The sequence below is a fragment of the Poecilia mexicana genome, unplaced genomic scaffold (assembly GCF_051168715.1).
Source record: "Poecilia mexicana isolate PSO_F unplaced genomic scaffold, ASM5116871v1 scaffold_21, whole genome shotgun sequence".
Lineage (NCBI taxonomy): Eukaryota > Metazoa > Chordata > Actinopteri > Cyprinodontiformes > Poeciliidae > Poecilia > Poecilia mexicana.
The window spans coordinates 3538826-3561345 of record NW_028263390.1 but is presented as its reverse complement, the minus strand read 5'-3'; the positions used below and the strand labels follow the sequence as shown (position 1 = coordinate 3561345).

General features: G+C 36.9%; 1 protein-coding gene and 2 long non-coding RNA genes across 4 annotated transcripts in view; 1 reads left to right on the top strand and 2 right to left on the bottom strand.

Moving 5' to 3' along the window:
- The window catches only part of LOC106908073 (uncharacterized), a 110347-nt gene that overhangs the window by 72901 nt on the left and 14926 nt on the right, over positions 1-22520 (bottom strand). The window contains exons 16-24 of one of the 2 annotated variants that reach the window (XM_088001818.1): positions 16964-17002; positions 16794-16847; positions 6317-6379; positions 5421-6086; positions 5189-5251; positions 4588-4722; positions 4340-4504; positions 4222-4257; positions 2366-3475 (exon numbers count right to left, since the gene is read on the bottom strand). In XM_088001818.1, the coding sequence (XP_087857944.1) occupies positions 2366-3475; positions 4222-4257; positions 4340-4504; positions 4588-4722; positions 5189-5251; positions 5421-6086; positions 6317-6379; positions 16794-16847; positions 16964-17002 (2331 nt within the window). The remainder of the gene's footprint in view (positions 1-2365; positions 3476-4221; positions 4258-4339; positions 4505-4587; positions 4723-5188; positions 5252-5420; positions 6087-6316; positions 6380-16793; positions 16848-16963; positions 17003-22520) is intronic. The other variant, XM_088001819.1, reaches the window with a different exon arrangement.
- On the top strand, positions 7254-8769 carry LOC148153000 (uncharacterized). The gene is made up of 2 exons (XR_015761767.1): positions 7254-8402; positions 8549-8769. It is a non-coding gene; the product is annotated as an uncharacterized LOC148153000 (long non-coding RNA).
- LOC148152999 (uncharacterized) lies at positions 14370-15900 on the bottom strand. The gene is made up of 2 exons (XR_015761766.1): positions 14737-15900; positions 14370-14590 (listed from the first exon to the last, which is right to left on the bottom strand). It is a non-coding gene; the product is annotated as an uncharacterized LOC148152999 (long non-coding RNA).

The window sequence follows — 22520 nt, the reverse complement described above, 5'->3', positions numbered from 1 at the left end:
TGTATCGCCCCTTTTAGTGACCTAGGTCCCACGGATTTGATGGTTTGGTAAATTCACCCTGTGAGGCAATTTACGTAACTGCGTGGAGTAATAATAATAGGATAAAATAATCTCACGATACGATACACGATATTCTGCCCACGGTACGATATATATTGCATATTCAGCAAATGATACAATTCTATACACTTTTGCGATTTTCTGAAAGATTTTAGAGGGACAGAGTGATTTTGGTGACATATTGTGACTGTTGTAGAGTTGGATTGAATTAATTTAACAGAAAACTGATTAAAAGCACCAACTACACAATACACCTGGCTCTGGTTGGACATGGACACAGACTTAAAGTCGACAGCTGGACAAAATCAAAGAAGTGGTGAGAAAACATGTTTCTTTTAATTGAAACAGTACAAACTGTAGCTTACATGTATTTGTAAAGTAAAGAAAGTGCACCAAGTACCCTGCTCTGAATAGTTTGATACCTTTTTAACCTTGACAGTTAACATCTGAAGGAATCACTCCAAGCCTGATGACCTAATCACTCTCCTGGTGAAGCAAGCAGTGAGTGAGCAAGATGGCAGTTGGATGTTACGATACTTGCGGATGAATATCGATTTTTTTCTAGGAAAGAAAATATTGATATGTATCGCAATATTGATATTATTACACAGCCCTAAATAATAATATTAATATTTTAATAATATTAAAGTGCCTGATAGTTTATTGCTAAGTACAGGATATGTGTTTTAGGAACAATACGCTTTTTAACATCTATGATCATATACAATAAGACAACTTTAAATATTTTCAGTTTTTTACATTTATCATGCAACCATTGTGCAATGCAAGTAATTTGGCTTAGATAATATGTATCAACAATTTGTTGCTCTTAACTTAAAACAGTTTATTATGACCAATATCAATAAGTAGTTTTTGGTTGAGCAATTAACGTTTTTCGATTAATCTTTGCATTTTGTGGTATACAAAAGGTAATGTCCTGAAATATTTGTCGAAGTTGAACTTTCAGTCTTGGTTTTGGTCTTGGTATCTGGAGTACTTGTCTTGATTCCATCTATGCTAATTTGTGTGGCTAAAAACAAACATTAAAAGGAACTTTAACTTTTTTTGGATACAAAGACATTTTAGACATTTCTATAAATCTGAGTCCATAGGCACAGTTTTGTTTTGTTTGTTTTTTTTTTTGTTTTTTTTTTTTTCAAAAAAGCTTTGTCGGGTCTAGTGGCCTTTATTTGAAAGTAGTCTGACAGGAAAGTGGGTAATGAGAGAAGGGGGAAGACATGCGACAAATGTTGCCAGGCCGGGAATCAAACCTGCGACCACTGCCATGAGGACTAAGGCCTCGTGGCTTTGCCCCTGCGCCACCACAGCACAGCCTTCATAGACACAGTTGAGCAATGGGTTTATGTATTACCAGATAGAGGGGATTTTCTTAATTACTGCATCATTCCCTGTTCTATGAAGAGTTTCTTCTGCCGACGATCTGAATTCATTGTTTCAGCTTATTGATTGCAGATGTGCTGGAATTGGTGCCATGATTTAACTAAAGAATTATAAATTTATTAATAGTTCAATCTTTAATGAATTATTCATTACACGTACTAATAATTACTAACCCAAACACTGACGTAAGTTCTGAGGCTGCCCTCGTCAAAGTGTTTAAGGACATTCATATGAACCCACACTGTGAAAGAACCAGAGTGCTGGTTCTGTTGGACTTCAGTGCAGCTTTGACACTGTTAACCATGACATTATATTGGAACGACTGGAGAGTTGGGTAGGATTCTCTGGTTCAGTACTTCAGTACTCAACTGATTCGAATTTTACATATGGAACAGAGATTTCTTTGTTTCAATAGGAACCTTCTCATCAAAGAGAACTTCGATGAGAATCTTAAGATCCTTATTTAATATCTCTATGCTCCCACTTGCTCAGGTTATAAAAGGGAAGACGATTAGCTACCATAGCTAAGGAGATGCTACACAGCTCTACATTACGATGTCACCAGGTGACTGAACCCATCCAATCACTGAACAGATGCAGATAAATGTGTTGATGTGCCAAAACTTTGTCGAGCTGAACAGAAACAAAACTGAAGTTATCTTTGGACCTAACGGCAAGTTTCACGACGTAAGCGCTGGTAACCTGAATGAATCGAGCATCACGTGTTTAGTCATAGAGTGTTTTGTACTGTATTCTGTGGGGAATAAATCGAGCACATTTAATTCTAGCAGAAACAGCGTTTGGTTTCGTTATTGCCGAAGATCTCCTTCGACCCTGATTTAAAATTTCATAAAACAAATGCATTTTAAGAAAACTTATCTATTGATTAATAAAAGTCCCTTACCTAATACAACTATTGTTGTATTCGGCGACGTTGGTCCAGCTGTTGTTGTATTCGGCGACGTTGGTCCAGCTGTTGTTGTATTCGGCGACGTTGGTCCAGCTGTTGTTGTATTCGGCGACGTTGGTCCAGCTGTTGTTGTATTCGGCGACGTTGGTCCAGCTGTTGTAGTATTCAACGCCGTTGGTCCAGCTGTTGTTGTATTCAACGCCGTTGTTCCAGCTGTTGTTGTATTCAACGCCGTTGTTCCAGCTGTTGTTGTATTCAACGCCGTTGTTCCAGCTGTTGTTGTATTCAACGCCGTTGTTCCAGCTGTTGTATTCAACGCCGTTGTTCCAGCTGTTGTTGTATTCAACGCCGTTGTTCCAGCTGTTGTTGTATTCAACGTCGATGTTCCAGCTGTTGTTGTATTCAACGTCGATGTCCCAGCTGTTGTTGTATTCAACGTCGTTGTTCCAGCTGTTGTTGTATTCGGCGACGTTGTTCCAGCTGTTGTTGTATTCGGCGACGTTGTTCCAGCTGTTGTTGTATTCGGCGACGTTGTTCCAGCTGTTGTTGTATTCAACGTCGTTGTTCCAGCTGTTGTATTCAACGTCGTTGTTCCAGCTGTTGTATTCAACGTCGTTGTTCCAGCTGTTGTATTCAACGTCGTTGTTCCAGCTGTTGTTGTATTCGGCGACGTTGTTCCAGCTGTTGTTGTATTCGGCGACGTTGTTCCAGCTGTTGTTGTATTCGGCGACGTTGTTCCAGCTGTTGTTGTATTCGGCGACGTTGTTCCAGCTGTTGTTGTATTCGGCGACGTTGTTCCAGCTGTTGTTGTATTCGGCGACGTTGTTCCAGCTGTTGTATTCGGCAACGTTGTTCCAGCTGTTGTATTCGGCAACGTTGTTCCAGCTGTTGTATTCGGCAACGTTGTTGCAGCTGTTGTATTCGGCAACGTTGTTGCAGCTGTTGTATTCGGCAACGTTGTTCCAGCTGTTGTATTCGGCAACGTTGTTCCAGCTGTTGTATTCGGCAACGTTGTTGCAGCTGTTGTATTCGGCAACGTTGTTCCAGCTGTTGTATTCGGCAACGTTGTTCCAGCTGTTGTTGTATCTATCATTGTTGTTGCAGCTGATGTTGAATATAAAAAATATTTTAATGTAAATGTTGTGACTAATTTTGCATCAATAGAATTTTGCAGAGTATATATGCAAAAAAAGACATTCCTTGGTTGCATATGTGATGATTGTTAATGCAACACTCAGCTCTGCATTTGGAACAAATAATGGACTGAAATATTCATGTATTTGTTTATAACAAACAGAAGTTCAGTTGACATTCCCATTGTCAATAAAGTGTACCTCAAATAATTTTAAGATGTATTTGGAGTCATTATTATTGCTACAAAAATAGATACATTAGAGATATTGATCAACTTGATGGTTTTGCTAAATAACTCCTCAAAAACGTAATAGTAATACTGCCTAAATATTATTGTTTATAATAATAGTAATAATAATAATAATAATAATAATAATAATAATAACAGTAATAATAAATAATAATGTTATTTTATTATCATTAATAATAATATTGCTTTTATTATAATTAATATTATTATATTATGATAATAAAATTAATATTATTGAAATATACACGAAGAAATATATTTCAGTTGAAAAACTTACTCTACAAACTGCATATGTGAATATCTGTCAAAAATATTTTCTTGTTGGAACATTTACACAACAAAGAATATATCAGTACTATGTTATATTAAATTAGTTAAAATAGACAATATCCAATAAAGTTTCCAATTAGTTCTAACATACAGGTTGAAAACAATATTGTATAAAGAAGAGTATAGTATTTCTCACCAGTTGTTGGTGATTGTGTCGGGCAGGAACCAAGATCTGTTGAAAGAGAATTTTTTTAATCAAGTAAAACTGATCAAATAATTAAATAACCAAGTAAAATAAAACTTGCTACTCCCACCTGATAGTGGCTGGCAGTAAGTATTATTTGGAAGAAGTGCATTGATGCATCCACAAGTATTGCCTTGAACGTTGCTGCACTGGCCGTAAGTGGAGCACATGTCACAAGGCCAGCCATACTGATCCTCACATCTGCACTGGTAGCTGGTATTATTGGGAGAGCACACTGAAAACGAGACAGGCTGTTTCATCAGTAAAACAATATCATCTAATGAGATCTATCAACAGTGCTGATGCTAAGCTGTGTACCTGTAGAGATTTCTACATCATCGATTTGTATAAGACTGGAGGCGACAATGGGGTAGGTCATGTTTCTCAGTTCTTCTACAGCTGTAAAATCTGTGGTTGTCAGCACAAAGGAAAGCTGGTACTGCAAGACTGGAACTGCAAAGAGAGAAATAAAAGAAATGAAAAAACAGGAGGGACAATGTGATAACTGTAGCAGTTATCACATTTTGAACCTGAAAACAGTTACCACTTTCAGGTTTCTGTCTAAAGGAAGAAGAATGTAGAGAATGGAGAACCCCCAGAATCTGACCCATACAAAATAGATTTTAAAAACATAAATTTTTCTCAAAGCACAGGTCAGATTTGTTTCTCAGATTTGCTGGTTTATATGCTCAGAATCTTACAGGCATGTGTAACTGCTGTTGTTCTGCCTGCCTATCGGGACATATTTGATGTCCTCTCAACAATCTTGTCCCATTTAAGCACAAGAATAAGAATGGTATGTTAGAATTTTCATTATTGCAAGTTTACCACAAGTACTGAAGAAGCAAACATAATTCAGATAATGCCAATTAAAGCTCCATTCTTGTAACAAGTTTGGAGGTTGGAAAGCAGGCCTTACTTATCTCTGTAGTTGTTGAGGGGATTGTTGTGTTAGGTCTTGTTGTGGACTCGGTTGTTAAAACTGCAAAACAAAGAGTTAATACTGCAAACTGACATTGGCACTATGTTTGAAGACAAATGTACAGGATTTTCAGAAAGAACTGCTCCACCACCTTACTAAACCCCATTTTTAAGTTGCAGCCCACTATCAACCAGAGAACAAAGAGCCACATTAATATAGAGACCCTTACTTGTAGCAGGTGTTGTTTCAGGTGTGGTAGGAGGTGTTGTTGTAGGAGGTGTTCCAGCAGGTGTGGCAGCAGATGTTATTGCAGGTGTTGTGGCAGGAGGTGTTGTAGTTCCAGGTGTTGTAGTTCCAGGTGTTGTGGTGGGATGTGTTGTGGTGGGATGTGTTGTAGTTCCAGGTGTTGTAGTTCCAGGTGTTGTAGTTCCAGGTGTTGTAGTTCCAGGTGTTGTAGTTCCAGGTGTTGTAGTGGGATGTGTTGTGGTTCCAGGTGTTGTGGTTCCAGGTGTTGTGGTTCTAGGTGTTGTAGTTCCAGGTGTTGTAGTTCCAGGTGTTGTAGTTCCAGGTGTTGTAGTTCCAGGTGTTGTAGTTCCAGGTGTTGTAGTTCCAGGTGTTGTGGTGGGATGTGTTGTGGTGGGAGTTGTTGTGGTGGGAGTTGTTGTGGTGGGAGGTGTTGTGGTGGGAGGTGTTGTAGTTGCAGGTGTTGTAGTTGCAGGTGTTGTGGTGGGAGGTGTTGTAGTTGCAGGTGTTGTGGTAGGAGGTGTTGTGGTAGGAGGTGTTGTGGTAGGAGGTGTTGTAGTTGCAGGTGTTATTGCAGGCGTGGTAGCAGATGTTCTGGCAGGTGTGGTACCAGGTGGTGTAGTTGTTGCATTAGTAACAGGGGTTGTTGAATCTTTATTAGAAAAAAAGTATTAGAACTGACTAACACGAGCATTAAAGCACTGACATTAGAAGTGTGTAGTTTGATGTGCAGAACTCTGACAATCAAATCTATTCACTGTTACAATTGTACAGTGAAAAGAGCTATTTAGTAGAATTGTATATTAAGATTGAACTGAATCCAGTTTTACATGTATTACATATTACTACAACAACAAGCAAAAGTAACACCTAATCCCTTACTTGTAAACAGTGAAGTCACAGGAGTTGTAGTAGTTGTTGCATTAGTAGAAGTTGCTGTTGAATCTAGAGGAGAAAAAATGTTAGAACCAAGATTATCCTCTCCAATTTAACTAGCTAGTGACTATATCCAGCTTTGAGAAATGCAAGAATTATGATTGTGTGGCGAGTGTTTATTCTCACAGCTTTCAGGTACAGTCAGGCACTCACTTAATTTCTGATTAACTTATGAGAAAGAGCAGAAAAATATAGGTATGGACACTGAGTATATGGCATCTTCTGATTGGTCAAGTTGAAGTATCTCTTTCATCCAGCTAATTGAATTTAATTTAATTTGCATTATAGGTGAGAATATTTGGTGTCAGTGTTTCCCTGTGAAACTTTTGGAAAACTGCAAAACAGCTGAAACAGTGTTCCTTTAAATCAGGGGTCACCAACTCTAGTCCTTGAGGGATACCATCCTGTAACTTTTAGATGTGTCTCTATGGAAAGCCATTTGCGCCAAAATTGAATAAATAAATAAATGGGTTAAATAAATAAAAAATGAGTAAAATAAATCAAAAAATGAAGTAAATGAGTGAAATAAATAAAAAATTTGTTAAATAAATAGTTTAGCTTTTTCATTAAACCAATTTTTAATTTATTTATTTTTCATATTATCAATTTCCCAATTTCTCTTTTTCATTTATCTATTTGTCATTTATCCCTTTATCCATTTACCCATTTTTCATTAATCTATTTTTCATTTGTCCATTTTTCATTTATCCCTTTATCTATTTACCCATTTTTCATTAATCTATTTTTTAATTTAACCGTTTTTCCATTTCCTATTTCCATTAACCCGATTTGCTATTTCCCACTTTCATTAATCAATTTCTCATATATCCCTTTTCTTACTTACCCATTTTCTTTTATCTATTTTTCATTTACCCATTTTTCATTAATCTCTTTATCTATTTACCCATTTTACATTAATCTATCTTTTAATTTAACCATTTTTCCATTTCCTTTTTCCATTAACCCGATTTTCCTATTTCCCACTTTCATTAATCAATTTCTCATATATCCCTTTTTTTATTTACCCATTTTCTTTTATCTATTTTTCATTTACCCATTTTTCATTAATCTCTTTATCTATTTACCCATTTTTCATTAATCTATCTTTTAATTTAACCATTTTTCCATTTCCTTTTTTCCATTAACCCGATTTTCCTATTTCCCACTTTCATTAATCAATTTCTCATATATCCCTTTTTTTATTTACCCATTTTCTTTTATCTATTTTTCATTTACCCATTTTTCATTAATCTCTTTATCTATTTACCCATTTTTCATTAATCTATCTTTTAATTTAACCATTTTCCATTTCCTTTTTCCATTAACCCGATTTTCTATTTCCCACTTTCATTAATCAATTTCTCATATATCCCTTCTTTATGTACCCATTTTTCTTTAACCTATTTTTCATTTAACTTTTGTTTGAAAAACTTTTAATTTTCCCATTTTCCAATTTCCCTTATTCATTTAGTATTTCCTTATTTTCTTATTTATCACATTCTATTTTCCCCGCTAAACTTAGGGGGGAAAATAAATGCAAATGAGGAGTGGCACGTCATCAGGCTACAACTTCCCCAATTGGTTGGTTAGCGTCACACCTACTTTGCTTTCAAGAAAGATGGCGACCTACTAACGGGTTATCTATAAGCATAAGCTCATTAACTTCATTAGAAAATAGTGTTATTACTCCTGACTTTATTTTTGTGTGGCCGCTCAGACAGAACGTGTTTCAGCTGGCGGCTCTGATGGACTCAGAGCTTCACCGTCGGGGGTTTTTATAGTTTGGACGAAGCGGCCGCTGAAGTTGGCTTACGATTGAAGGTTCAGGACGCCTTCGTAGCTACCAGCTGCGATTCAACTATAAGGAGCAGACTTGACTGTACATCGTAAGTGAACTGCAATATCCAGTGGCAGCTCTACGGAGCATCGAGCTGAAAGAATGACGGTGCCAAGCCTTGGAGATCTGCATCGGAGGCCATCTTTCAGACATGCACCGCTGCTGTCCGTCCAGGATCCTCCGGTTGCCCAGACGGTAAGCTAACGCTGATGTTTTCCAACTATAGTCATATTTGTAACCAAACTTGAGGCCAACAGGTGTACTTTTGACCGCCACCAGGTCAAAAGTACAGCTTGTTTTTGCAGCACATTCATTAATGTTTCTATCGTGTTTTTTTTCAGATGCTAAGCTGTCACAGCAGATCATCCTGCAGGCCTCTGGTCTCTGTTTCCAGTGGGCTCACAGCTTCAGGGTGACCAGAGACCTTCACCTTTCTGGAGCAGGAACACCCGGCCAAATGCACTGGTGACACATTTAATTTAAAAAATGTGGCTGTTCTTATAGCATTGATATGCAAGAACCATCTACTGTTTTTAATAATAAAAATATATATATTATGAAATCTGTGTTCCTTCTCATCTGTGTAGTTCTAATTTAATCAAATCTCATGTTTTCACATCCCAGAGACAATAAGATGGATAGTTTGTTTGTGGCTTTAACCCATTCATTCCAAATTTTTCCCAAACATGTAAATATGAAAATCCGATGTCATTGATAGCCCTTTGAACTAATCAGGGAAATAATTTTAAAAATTGTGGAAAAGTATGTAAAAAAGTGTGTTTTATGTTCGGTCACAATTGTGACCGGTGGGATAATATGGTGTTCTAATACTAAGATGAGCTAAAAGTGCTTTTTCCAAATAGACATGATCATAATATGTGAACATTGTTTCTTTAGTAGAATATATCTTGCCACAGCATTACTTTAGTGCAACATTTGCTCTGTAAAGTACAAATTTGACTATCAATATATTCTAAACCAAGGTAAATTTGAGTGCTTGAGTGTTTATGCATAATTATATTGAACTTCAGTCAGTTGTAGTGTCATCACAGTAACATAGATCATAAAGATAACATCTACAGTAGAGGCTTTCATTTATATTTCTGAAAATTATGAACATTTGTCACACTGTCATAAAGTAAAACTCAATAGACTTAGTCCAGGGGTCTCCGTCTCCAGGATTTAGGGCCTGTGTCATGCATCTTTTCCATCCGCCTCTGCTTCAGCACACCTGAATCAGGTGATAAGCAGGACTCTGGAGAACTGGACTGCATACTGAAAGGGTGATCCATTTAATTCAGGTGTGTTGGACCAGGAACACACCTGAAAGTTGCAGGATACCGGACCCCAAGGCCTGGAATCAAAGGAGAGTAGTATGGCTCCTTCTCACCATTTGGTGACTTTGGTTTTCTTCAATTTTAGGTTATTTCATCTCTTTCTTACTTTCCATGTTCTTTCTTGAAGCACTCAGTGTGCAATAAAACCTTGAATTTCTCCAACACATGGGTGGTGCAAAAGCAACAACTGGAACAACATCTCTGGAAACGACTCTTGCATTGACTGACCAGAAAGTGTCTTGGTTACATCTCGTCATAACTTGAAGAGAAGTGTCCATTTGAGATCTATTTCCATGACCTGCTGGCCTTATACCAAACCTTTGCATAAGATAATAAGCCATGATGAGCAAATCAGTTGCTCCTCCTACGACACATTTGTAAAATAATATCTGAAAGGTAAATGGCCTGTACTTGTGTAGTTCTTTATCAAGTCCAAATGACCTGAAAATGTTTTCACCACATTTAGTCATTCACCCATTCACACACACATTCACACACCGACAGCAGTAAGCTACTATATTGTAGCTACAGCTTGCCTGCCACAGTTTGACAGAAGTAAGGCAGTCATACACCGGCTCGTCCACCAGGGTCCTCTGAATACCACCGGCTGGCATGGTGGCTGAATTGTCCTCTTGATCAAGGTCACAACTACTGACACAAACAAAGTGGGGGTTCCAGCAGGCAACCCACCAGGTACAAGATAAACTCCAACCTCCTAGGCTACCGGCACCGTTTCAGGTGTGCTTTTGGTATGGACCATGTTGAGAACGAGAATCTCAATCGATGAATCATAATTTGTATTGACACACGGAGCATAAAATCAGCCAAGAAAAGCATTCAGACTTTACTTATTTTATTAACTTTCAGCGCTGAAAGGAGACGCTTTACCATTACATTAGAAGAGTTTCTAAAAAAGTCTGTGCAGCGTCTGAGGAGAAGGAGGAGGGTAGCTGATTATATGGACTGAAGACACTGCCTGAAATCAGTGAAAATTTAAAAAATATGGGGGTAAATTAACGCTGATGTTTGTAAACAGACTACCTGAATACAGTGACCTTAGTGAGGGTACAGAATGCAGAATGGATAAAAGCTGAACTCCTGCTAAAATCTGTCCCTATTGGTTACATCCCTGAAATGTGCCAAGTGTGGCCCACATGCATACATGTCGTATTCATATAAAGTAATTATGACTATTCATTTCAGTAGTTCTTTGTGGATGTATAACTTGGCCACCTTAGTTTCCCTGTTTTTGTTCAACATATGTGCCTCAACATTTGGTTACTGTTCCATAATTTGTACTCCAAACATGTTTTTACTCATGTTTATCTCTTACTTACATGTTTAAGTAAAAAGTAGCTGAATAAGAAATTACACATGAGTAAAGAAGCATTTGGTAAAAAGTATACAAGTACTGAGTAACTGATCAAGTTATCAATTATTTCATATCTTAAAAAATTACACAATTAGAGGGCTCAAAATATAAAGTTCAGCGGAATTTTTAGTTTTTTAAAGACAAAATAAAAAATTTGTTTAAATAAGAATAGTGATGCTTCATAATAAAATGACCTGAGTAAAAGTAAAAAGTTCAGCATAGTAACGGTACTCCTAAAACTTCATTTGAGTTTCAAAAAGTTACTCAACTATATTTGAGTAAATGTAATTAGTGAGTCCTAAACTCTTTCCTTCTGAGGGAACAGGAGAAGGAATTGTTAAGGAAATAAATTAATCTTATTTTTATATTAAACATTGTTTTAATTAACAAACGAATCATAAATAACACCCAGAACATATTCTGTTATGTTTATTCAAGGATCAAGAAAAATGACTGGAGATTCTGGCTGAGAGAGGGACAACGGCAAACAGGGAGGAGAACCGTCTGCACTGTGAGCAGCACCAGAACTCCTGATGGATCTCCTTCAGGAAGAACCAGAGAGATGGCCGACCTCCGCAGAGAAGAGTTCACCCAAACATCAGAGGAAAAATGAATTTTTTTTTCACTTTCAAGGACTCTAAAAAGCTTGCTGATTAAATTTTCAGTTAATGTTCAGCAAACATTCAAAGTTTAGTGTTTGGATAATACTTATGCAGTATCACATGTTTAGACTAAATTATCACATGACTAGAGCTGATTAAATCTTGGTTGCACCTCGGCGAGAAAAAGAGTGCCACAAACCTCCCAAAGAAGAGGATAGCAATGTGTGTTTAAATAAACATACAACAAAGATTTTTGGTGCACATCATCTTTAAAGTGTCTAGTTAGGATATTCACCTTTGCATTTATAAAAATTTGTTAGGTGTGTGAGCAGGATGTGTAAACATGTTGACGGTCATAATAGTGACAGGTGGGAGAATACGTTTGACCAATAGGTCCACTTATTTAAATACATACCATATTCTTCCAATTCCTAACTTCTTCCTTTTTAAGATTAATTTTGAGTTTGGTTCTTGATTTGTTGGACTTTGTTATAGCCAGACAAAGCATACAACAATGTAGTTGTGAGAAAAATGGAACCCTTACTGATTTTGATAGTGATGGCTTAGACATGGACTATAAGGGGAAGATGGGCCATTTTCCATGCCTGATTTTGAATGCATATGATCAGTTCATGGGAAAAGAGGATAATCTGACCCTTCATCAGGCATGTGGTACTCTGTTACCACCTGCAAAAGTTTATGACGAAGGGACAGCTGTCTCTTTGATGTACCCTTTAAAGAGGATCCAAATGAGGTTCCAACACAAGATGAGAAACTGCTGATCCACTAGAAAAACAACAATATTTTCCTAATGGAAACAAAGATGAAGAATTATATAGAGACTGATGTCAACTAGATCAATGAGCACATGAGAGGTGTAGACCTTTATGACCAAACCCCCTCAAGGTTCAATGTCATGGTCAGGTCCAAGAAGTGATGGTGGTTGTTGAGATGCTTTACCAAGGCCGAGAAAGAGTCACACGCTGTTAGACAAAGGGCCCATAGTAAAGAGTTACATTTTTGATTCTGTTAGACACTAAGGTCCATTTCTCACGAGAAACAGAAACTTATCAGGCCACAGAGACATGGTGTGATTTCAGGCAGTGTCTTCAGTCCATATAATCAGCTACCCTCCTCCTTCTCCTCAGACGCTGCACAGACTTTTTTAGAAACTCTTCTAATGTAATGGTAAAGCGTCTCCTTTCAGCGCTGAAAGTTAATAAAATAAGTAAAGTCTGAATGCTTTTCTTGGCTGATTTTATGCTCCGTGTGTCAATACAAATTATGATTCATCGATTGAGATTCTCGTTCTCAACATGGTCCATACCAAAAGCACACCTGAAACGGTGCCGGTAGCCTAGGAGGTTGGAGTTTATCTTGTACCTGGTGGGTTGCCTGCTGGAACCCCCACTTTGTTTGTGTCAGTAGTTGTGACCTTGATCAAGAGGACAATTCAGCCACCATGCCAGCCGGTGGTATTCAGAGGACCCTGGTGGACGAGCCGGTGTATGACTGCCTTACTTCTGTCAAACTGTGGCAGGCAAGCTGTAGCTACAATATAGTAGCTTACTGCTGTCGGTGTGTGAATGTGTGTGTGAATGGGTGAATGACTAAATGTGGTGAAAACATTTTCAGGTCATTTGGACTTGATAAAGAACTACACAAGTACAGGCCATTTACCTTTCAGATATTATTTTACAAATGTGTCGTAGGAGGAGCAACTGATTTGCTCATCATGGCTTATTATCTTATGCAAAGGTTTGGTATAAGGCCAGCAGGTCATGGAAATAGATCTCAAATGGACACTTCTCTTCAAGTTATGACGAGATGTAACCAAGACACTTTCTGGTCAGTCAATGCAAGAGTCGTTTCCAGAGATGTTGTTCCAGTTGTTGCTTTTGCACCACCCATGTGTTGGAGAAATTCAAGGTTTTATTGCACACTGAGTGCTTCAAGAAAGAACATGGAAAGTAAGAAAGAGATGAAATAACCTAAAATTGAAGAAAACCAAAGTCACCAAATGGTGAGAAGGAGCCATACTACTCTCCTTTGATTCCAGGCCTTGGGGTCCGGTATCCTGCAACTTTCAGGTGTGTTCCTGGTCCAACACACCTGAATTAAATGGATCACCCTTTCAGTATGCAGTCCAGTTCTCCAGAGTCCTGCTTATCACCTGATTCAGGTGTGCTGAAGCAGAGGCGGATGGAAAAGATGCATGACACAGGCCCTAAATCCTGGAGACGGAGACCCCTGGACTAAGTCTATTGAGTTTTACTTTATGACAGTGTGACAAATGTTCATAATTTTCAGAAATATAAATGAAAGCCTCTACTGTAGATGTTATCTTTATGATCTATGTTACTGTGATGACACTACAACTGACTGAAGTTCAATATAATTATGCATAAACACTCAAGCACTCAAATTTACCTTGGTTTAGAATATATTGATAGTCAAATTTGTACTTTACAGAGCAAATGTTGCACTAAAGTAATGCTGTGGCAAGATATATTCTACTAAAGAAACAATGTTCACATATTATGATCATGTCTATTTGGAAAAAGCACTTTTAGCTCATCTTAGTATTAGAACACCATATTATCCCACCGGTCACAATTGTGACCGAACATAAAACACACTTTTTTACATACTTTTCCACAATTTTTAAAATTATTTCCCTGATTAGTTCAAAGGGCTATCAATGACATCGGATTTTCATATTTACATGTTTGGGAAAAATTTGGAATGAATGGGTTAAAGCCACAAACAAACTATCCATCTTATTGTCTCTGGGATGTGAAAACATGAGATTTGATTAAATTAGAACTACACAGATGAGAAGGAACACAGATTTCATAATATATATATTTTTATTATTAAAAACAGTAGATGGTTCTTGCATATCAATGCTATAAGAACAGCCACATTTTTTAAATTAAATGTGTCACCAGTGCATTTGGCCGGGTGTTCCTGCTCCAGAAAGGTGAAGGTCTCTGGTCACCCTGAAGCTGTGAGCCCACTGGAAACAGAGACCAGAGGCCTGCAGGATGATCTGCTGTGACAGCTTAGCATCTGAAAAAAAACACGATAGAAACATTAATGAATGTGCTGCAAAAACAAGCTGTACTTTTGACCTGGTGGCGGTCAAAAGTACACCTGTTGGCCTCAAGTTTGGTTACAAATATGACTATAGTTGGAAAACATCAGCGTTAGCTTACCGTCTGGGCAACCGGAGGATCCTGGACGGACAGCAGCGGTGCATGTCTGAAAGATGGCCTCCGATGCAGATCTCCAAGGCTTGGCACCGTCATTCTTTCAGCTCGATGCTCCGTAGAGCTGCCACTGGATATTGCAGTTCACTTACGATGTACAGTCAAGTCTGCTCCTTATAGTTGAATCGCAGCTGGTAGCTACGAAGGCGTCCTGAACCTTCAATCGTAAGCCAACTTCAGCGGCCGCTTCGTCCAAACTATAAAAACCCCCGACGGTGAAGCTCTGAGTCCATCAGAGCCGCCAGCTGAAACACGTTCTGTCTGAGCGGCCACACAAAAATAAAGTCAGGAGTAATAACACTATTTTCTAATGAAGTTAATGAGCTTATGCTTATAGATAACCCGTTAGTAGGTCGCCATCTTTCTTGAAAGCAAAGTAGGTGTGACGCTAACCAACCAATTGGGGAAGTTGTAGCCTGATGACGTGCCACTCCTCATTTGCATTTATTTTCCCCCCTAAGTTTAGCGGGGAAAATAGAATGTGATAAATAAGAAAATAAGGAAATACTAAATGAATAAGGGAAATTGGAAAATGGGAAAATTAAAAGTTTTTCAAACAAAAGTTAAATGAAAAATAGGTTAAAGAAAAATGGGTACATAAAGAAGGGATATATGAGAAATTGATTAATGAAAGTGGGAAATAGAAAATCGGGTTAATGGAAAAAGGAAATGGAAAATGGTTAAATTAAAAGATAGATTAATGAAAAATGGGTAAATAGATAAAGAGATTAATGAAAAATGGGTAAATGAAAAATAGATAAAAGAAAATGGGTAAATAAAAAAAGGGATATATGAGAAATTGATTAATGAAAGTGGGAAATAGGAAAATCGGGTTAATGGAAAAAAGGAAATGGAAAAATGGTTAAATTAAAAGATAGATTAATGAAAAATGGGTAAATAGATAAAGAGATTAATGAAAAATGGGTAAATGAAAAATAGATAAAAGAAAATGGGTAAATAAAAAAAGGGATATATGAGAAATTGATTAATGAAAGTGGGAAATAGGAAAATCGGGTTAATGGAAAAAGGAAATGGAAAAATGGTTAAATTAAAAGATAGATTAATGTAAAATGGGTAAATAGATAAAGAGATTAATGAAAAATGGGTAAATGAAAAATAGATAAAAGAAAATGGGTAAGTAAGAAAAGGGATATATGAGAAATTGATTAATGAAAGTGGGAAATAGCAAATCGGGTTAATGGAAATAGGAAATGGAAAAACGGTTAAATTAAAAAATAGATTAATGAAAAATGGGTAAATAGATAAAGGGATAAATGAAAAATGGACAAATGAAAAATAGATTAATGAAAAATGGGTAAATGGATAAAGGGATAAATGACAAATAGATAAATGAAAAAGAGAAATTGGGAAATTGATAATATGAAAAATAAATAAATTAAAAATTGGTTTAATGAAAAAGCTAAACTATTTATTTAACAAATTTTTTATTTATTTCACTCATTTACTTCATTTTTTGATTTATTTTACTCATTTTTTATTTATTTAACCCATTTATTTATTTATTCAATTTTGGCGCAAATGGCTTTCCATATGTCTCTGCTCAAACACACCTGGATCAAATGAACTGCTCGTTTCCAGCCTATTGCAGAGAGGAATGAATGTTGGTGAGGGAATTCAGACATTTTGGAGCAGAGGTGAATCTAAAAGTTGCAGGATGGTAGCCCTTGAGGACTGGAGTTGGTGACCCCTGCTTTAAATCTTGACTGACTCACCTGCTTAGAGTTGCTTTTGAACAATAAAGTGAAACACTGACCAACATTTTGATGTGTAATGATGGGACTTGGCAAAATGTAATGTAATGTAAAATGTACTATGGTCTCTTCTATAACTGTGTATTTTGTATTTTTATGATCTAAAGTACTTCGCACTGCCTTCTTGCTGAATGTGCTATACAAATAAACTTGATTTATTTATTGAGCTCAGGTCTAATCTATTCAACTAATCTACAGGCTACTCTGTAACTGCTTTGTAGAAAACCTCACTTGTCACTGCTGTTGTCGGATGTGTTGTTGTATTAGTGGTGGCTTGTGTTGAATCTAGAGGAGAAAAGTGTTAAAACTGACACTTTTCTCAGTTTTAACATATAGTTTTAATGCCTATAGCTCTTATAGGCATTAACAGATAATCTTTTAGCTACTTCTTAGAGACTTACTTGTTACAGCTGTTGAAGTTGGAAGAGGTAGAGTTGAAGCTGAAAAAGAAACAATTGCAATTAGTTTCATGTGAACTCTTGGTGTTGCTGATGGCATCACTGCATTAATAGCACTGATAGTCCCTGATATTGAATCTAGAACATTCAGATTGTTACAGTTATGTGTTTTCAGGCTTGAGGTTTATATTAATTATTAATAAGTGATTACTTGAACACAGCTTTGGTTGATTAGCTAAATTTTACACACCTGTTCTACTAATAATCTGTAAGAGTCAGTGTTAGGGTACCCATTTTTTCCACTGTCTGTGGAAATATGATACCCTTGGACCTTGTTTTCTAGTTGCCATAATGTTGACAATAGAAAATCATTGTGTTCCCTTCTCTTTTATGTATCAAGCATACACTTAAGATTTACAGATAATAGTTCATTATGTTTAAGATAATAAGTTGTGTATCATACAAAGTTCGGACCGCACAACATTGAAACATTTACAATAGAAATTTGTAGTTTCATGTGCTGAACTCCGAAAATCAAATGTTTACAATTATAAACAGTGAAAATAGCAGTTCAGTAGCATTATATTGAGTTTGAACTGAATTTGGGACCCGGTTTGAAATTCATGTATTACACATTACTAAAATGACAAGCAAAAACATAGAAGTTGTAGTTGTTGTTGCATTAGTAGAAGCTAAATCTAAAAAAGAATAAATATTAGTTTTTTTTTATTGTGTATGATGTTGTTGAATGAAACAACTACTTGACAGCAAATTCGGAAGTGTCAGATTTCCAGTGTAAGTGTTGTATGTTAAAAATACAGCGTTAATTCAACAACATGAGTGTTAGTGAGTGTTAGTTTCTCTAACACTCACTAAAGAGTTCCAAAGAGTTAAACAAAAAGCAATCCAGTCCAGTGTTGATTTCTAAATTAACTCCAACAGTCTAAATCAACACTCAGTTTGGTGTTGATTTAGAAATCAACATCAGACAGTTCCTCCCACAATTGTAACATATTTTTGACATCACATCAGGGAAGGAGGAACAGATAGGGAAGGAGGAACAGATACGGTAGGGGTTGCAGCAGAACCCTGGCCTGGACCTACAGGGGGCCCACATGGGAGGCAGAACATGTCTTCAGGAATACATTTTTTTTAATTACATCTGACAAAAACTGTAAAACAAGAACCCTCTCCCGTTGAAAACTGTGTATGATACCCCAGTAGGTTATATAGTAGGGTGCCCCATTGTTGACTCACGGTTGCTAAAAACCTTACCAGAATGACTATTTTTAGTGACATAGTGAGTGTAAAATATTGAATAAAATGTTGTGCCACATGACTTGCTCTTATATTTAACTTTATGACACACAAAACTACAAATGAATCATCCTTATTGTCTCCAGGTGCATTCTGGGTAAAGCTTGTCACCAACGTCATCATCAGTCACTTGGCAACAAATGGCAAACTAGCTAGAGCATTTCTAAGGACTACATTAACATGTTTTGAATGTGTTGTTTCATTTGTTTGGATATCACGATATATACGACTGTTTATCATTTTAACCGAGCATTAAAACTGTCAGGACAATCTGGAGGCCATTTGAGTTAACATTATTTAGCTGCGGGGTCATTTTCTTTAAGTTTTTGGCTGTAGCCTGCAAAATGGGGGAGTGGCTGTGCTGGACCATTGGCTTGATCTATGCCACAGGTGTCAAACTCCAGACCTGGAGGGCCACTGTCCTGCAACATTTAGATGTGCCACTGCTGTATCACACCTAAATACAATAATTAGGTGATTAGCAGGACTCTGGAGAACTTATCTACACAATAAGAAGGCAATTAAGCCATTTGACTCTGGTGTTTTGTACCTGTGGCACATCTAAAAACTGCCAAAATGTTGTTGTTTTTTTGTCAATATGTCATGTTGGTGACTGAAGCCTGTTATGATGACTTCAGCATATTTCTTCAGACAGGTTGGCACGACTTTTAATGCTGTCCAATTTTTTTTCTATCATTTGACTAATTTCTTTAGTAATTATTTCTGACTTTTTTATGCTTTATCTTGTAAACCAGGTGGGCAGAGTAATTTGAATGAATATGATGGTGACACACACAGGTGAATCTGATTAGTTTTGCTCACACTACTTTTTAAAATATTTATTTATTATCCTAATGTTTCTGCTATATTTCTTGTTTTTCCTTCCAGGCTGGAAGTCTTCCTCTTTCATGTTGGTGAAAACAAGATCAGCACCAAAGACACTTCACCATCAGTGATCACAGGACCACTCATGGTCGCTTCCAATGAACTTCCAAAGCACACTTCACCTTCAGTGCAAAGTACCATGAATGTATGACCTTTGTTGTATATTGCTGTCAGTGCTGTTTGATGTTTTGAAATAAAAGTAGATTACATACTGCAACTGGTGCTGGTGTTTTTATAGCATCTAATGCGTCATCTAATGTCTTTTAAAATTAATTTGGGGATTATTGATGGTCAATAGTTTCTGCTGAAAAAAAAAGGTTTTAAATGCTATAGTGGCTTTTATTTGGTAGTAAATTGACAAAAAAAAGTGAGTAATGAGAGAAGGGGAAGACCGGGAAGCGAACCCACGGCAGTCGCATTGAAAACTAGAGCCTCCATATGTGGGTTGTGCTTAACCTCTGCACACCCTGCCAGTAGTACTTCAAAACTCAGATTTCTATGTTAATATATACTTTACACTTAGCGGTTCTCAACGTGGGTGGTACCGCCCCACAGGGGGCGTTCAGAGGATGGCAGGGGGCGCTGGCGGACATTTTTACAAAAGGGGGGCGCTGGAATGGCTTTGGGGGGGCATTTGGTCGAAGGTAAACTTTACACCTTAAATGGACAACAATGCCAGTTTAGACTTTGAGCAACTTGGTAAAACTGTATTGTGTAACATTAAATCATGCTTGGCTGCAACTGTATCGATGGCAGCTCTTCTATTCAGTGTTTGTTAGCTTCTGTTAGCTTCTTGGCCCAGTTCTGTTCTTCTGCTACTGGTAGCTAAAATCACGATACCCTCACTGTGTATCCCTCTGAAAAATGAACCCATTTAAATAAAGAAATAAAGAAATCCCTCCATGGGTGATAGCACGATAGAGAGTGTTCATTTTACAGCGTTAACACTGGTGCTGTAAGTGATCTGGTATGAAACGTGGGTGATAGAACAACACAGCACTTTTAAATTTCAATAATCAGAATGCAGAAATTGTTTCCGTTGTTTTAAAAGGCTTATGTCAGTCTGCCTTTTCCCCATCGACACATTTCCCGACCGCCCTGCACTTTAGGGGGTAAAAAAAAAATAAAAAAAAGACGCACACATTGCGCAAAACTCTGAAACAGGAGAAAACGGGACATAAAATGGAGCGACGAACTAGATGTGAATTATGGCATAAAAACAAAGAATCCAACGTTGAACAGTGAAAAAATCAACACATGATGTGAAACATGACGATTAGACGGAGCAGCAGGTGATGAGTGAAGATGGTGAGCGATGGTAAACGATAAAATAAATCTAGCAACAGGAAAGAAACTAAAGTGGACATAGCAATAAACCAAGAGAGGATAATACTAATCTAAGGAAACTAAATGGAAATGAATGAAAAACAAAATGCAAGAATAAACTAAGAAACTAAAGTAAATACAGAGGAATAAACTGGTATGGCAAGACCTTTAGAGCAATAATTAATACAGAGAGTGTATGGCAAGAATAAACGGATACCATTTCCAGATAAAAGGTAAAATAATATTGTTGAAGTGCCATGGGTTTGTTAAGACCATATCTAGTACTGAGAATAAATATATCTTACTTACCATAACAGTAAATAACTTATCACTTATTTATGTTATTTATTAGATTTGATATATTTATTTCTTCAATATTATTTTTCATGTCAGTGTAAATGTCATGAGGCTGATGACTCCATGACACTTTCAATTTGACTCATTAGGATTTGATCAAGAACCAGATTTGTTTTTTGTAATTTCTGTCCAGTAAAACTATTAATCTATAAATCAAGAGACAGGTCTATATAAAGATATAATTCATGTTTCTGTCTCATAATTGTATGGCATTAAAAGGACCTGGAACTTTTGTTTTTCCACTGGCAGCTCTGGTTTACACATTAAATGCCATGTGGGTGAAATTTTATGGATGATACTCTGATGTCCCATTCTCCTGAAGGCAGCACAGAGCTGCACCACCAGAAATCTACAAGAAGAGCTATGATTAATGTAGTTACAGTTCTATCCATGTTTTAATGTTGCAGAGCTCAGTCGTTTTGCAAATAGTTCAAAGTTTAAACTGGCATGTTGAACATCTTTTATCTGGTCACTTTGTGCAAGATTTAACAACTAGAAAATGGCACAAAATAAGAATATTTTTTCCATTGATTGGCTACTGTTAGGCCTACCAATTTTAACTTGGATGTTCATTGCATTTTTCATAGACGTCTGTGAAAATAATTTCTATTCCCAAGATTTTTTTGTTCTCTGGGAAATTATTTTTGATGATAAATACAGAAATAAGCATAAATCAAAACATCTACAATAGTGATAGTAATATTAATGATAAAATAATGGTCAGTGCAAAGTAGCCAACAAATTCTTTGGTGGGGGGCAGTGAGGGACCTGGAAAAAGGCTAGGGGGGCGCTGGCCCATAAAAGGTTGAGAAACACTGCTTTACACCGTTCTGTGTTAGATTAGCACGTTAATAGTGTTAACTTTTGACAATATACACTAGTATTGGGTAGATTAACACTGAAGTGTGTTTGATTTCAACTACTGTGAGTGTTGATTCAACTCTATCATAAATAACACTTTCAAAAGTGTAACTTTTACACCATCCAGAGTGGACCAATATAGACACTTTCAAAGTGTTGAATTTAACTCTGTAGGAGTTGATGGAACTAGGCCTGTCACGATAATAAATTTTGCTGAGCAATTGTCTAAAAAATTATTGCGATAAACGATAATATTGACTAATAATGCATGCGATTTCCTGCCATAGATAGATACACTTTATTTTCAAAAGAACACATAACACTGGAACTGATAAACTAAATAACGAAAACAATCACAAATAAAAATAAAATTCTCAGTCTCCATTAACAAAGAACTTACTTAAATAAAAACTAAACTAAACAACATAAAGTCAAAGTGGAAATAAATACTGCAGTCAACCAAAAGAGTGCAGATTATAAAGTCTGAATACCATATTGCCCTTCAGTAATCACTAGATTTAAATAGAGAAGATGGGCACATCCGACTACCTAATGCAGTAGTTCACACTACACGATTTTTTGTCCCCATTTTGCCCTTATGATAATCTTAGAACGTTGGGCGTTCCAAGATGGTCGCTGGTGATTTCGTAACCGATCATCCTGCAGTGTGTGATGTGTTACGGTAGATCGTCATGGCCAGTCCGATCTAAATCAGGGGTTTTCCCCGACTGGGAGCTTAATGCTGAATGTGACAGGTAGTCAATCAGAAAGTGCGGATTCTCCTCCTGCTTTCTGAGGGGAAATTACGGAGGGG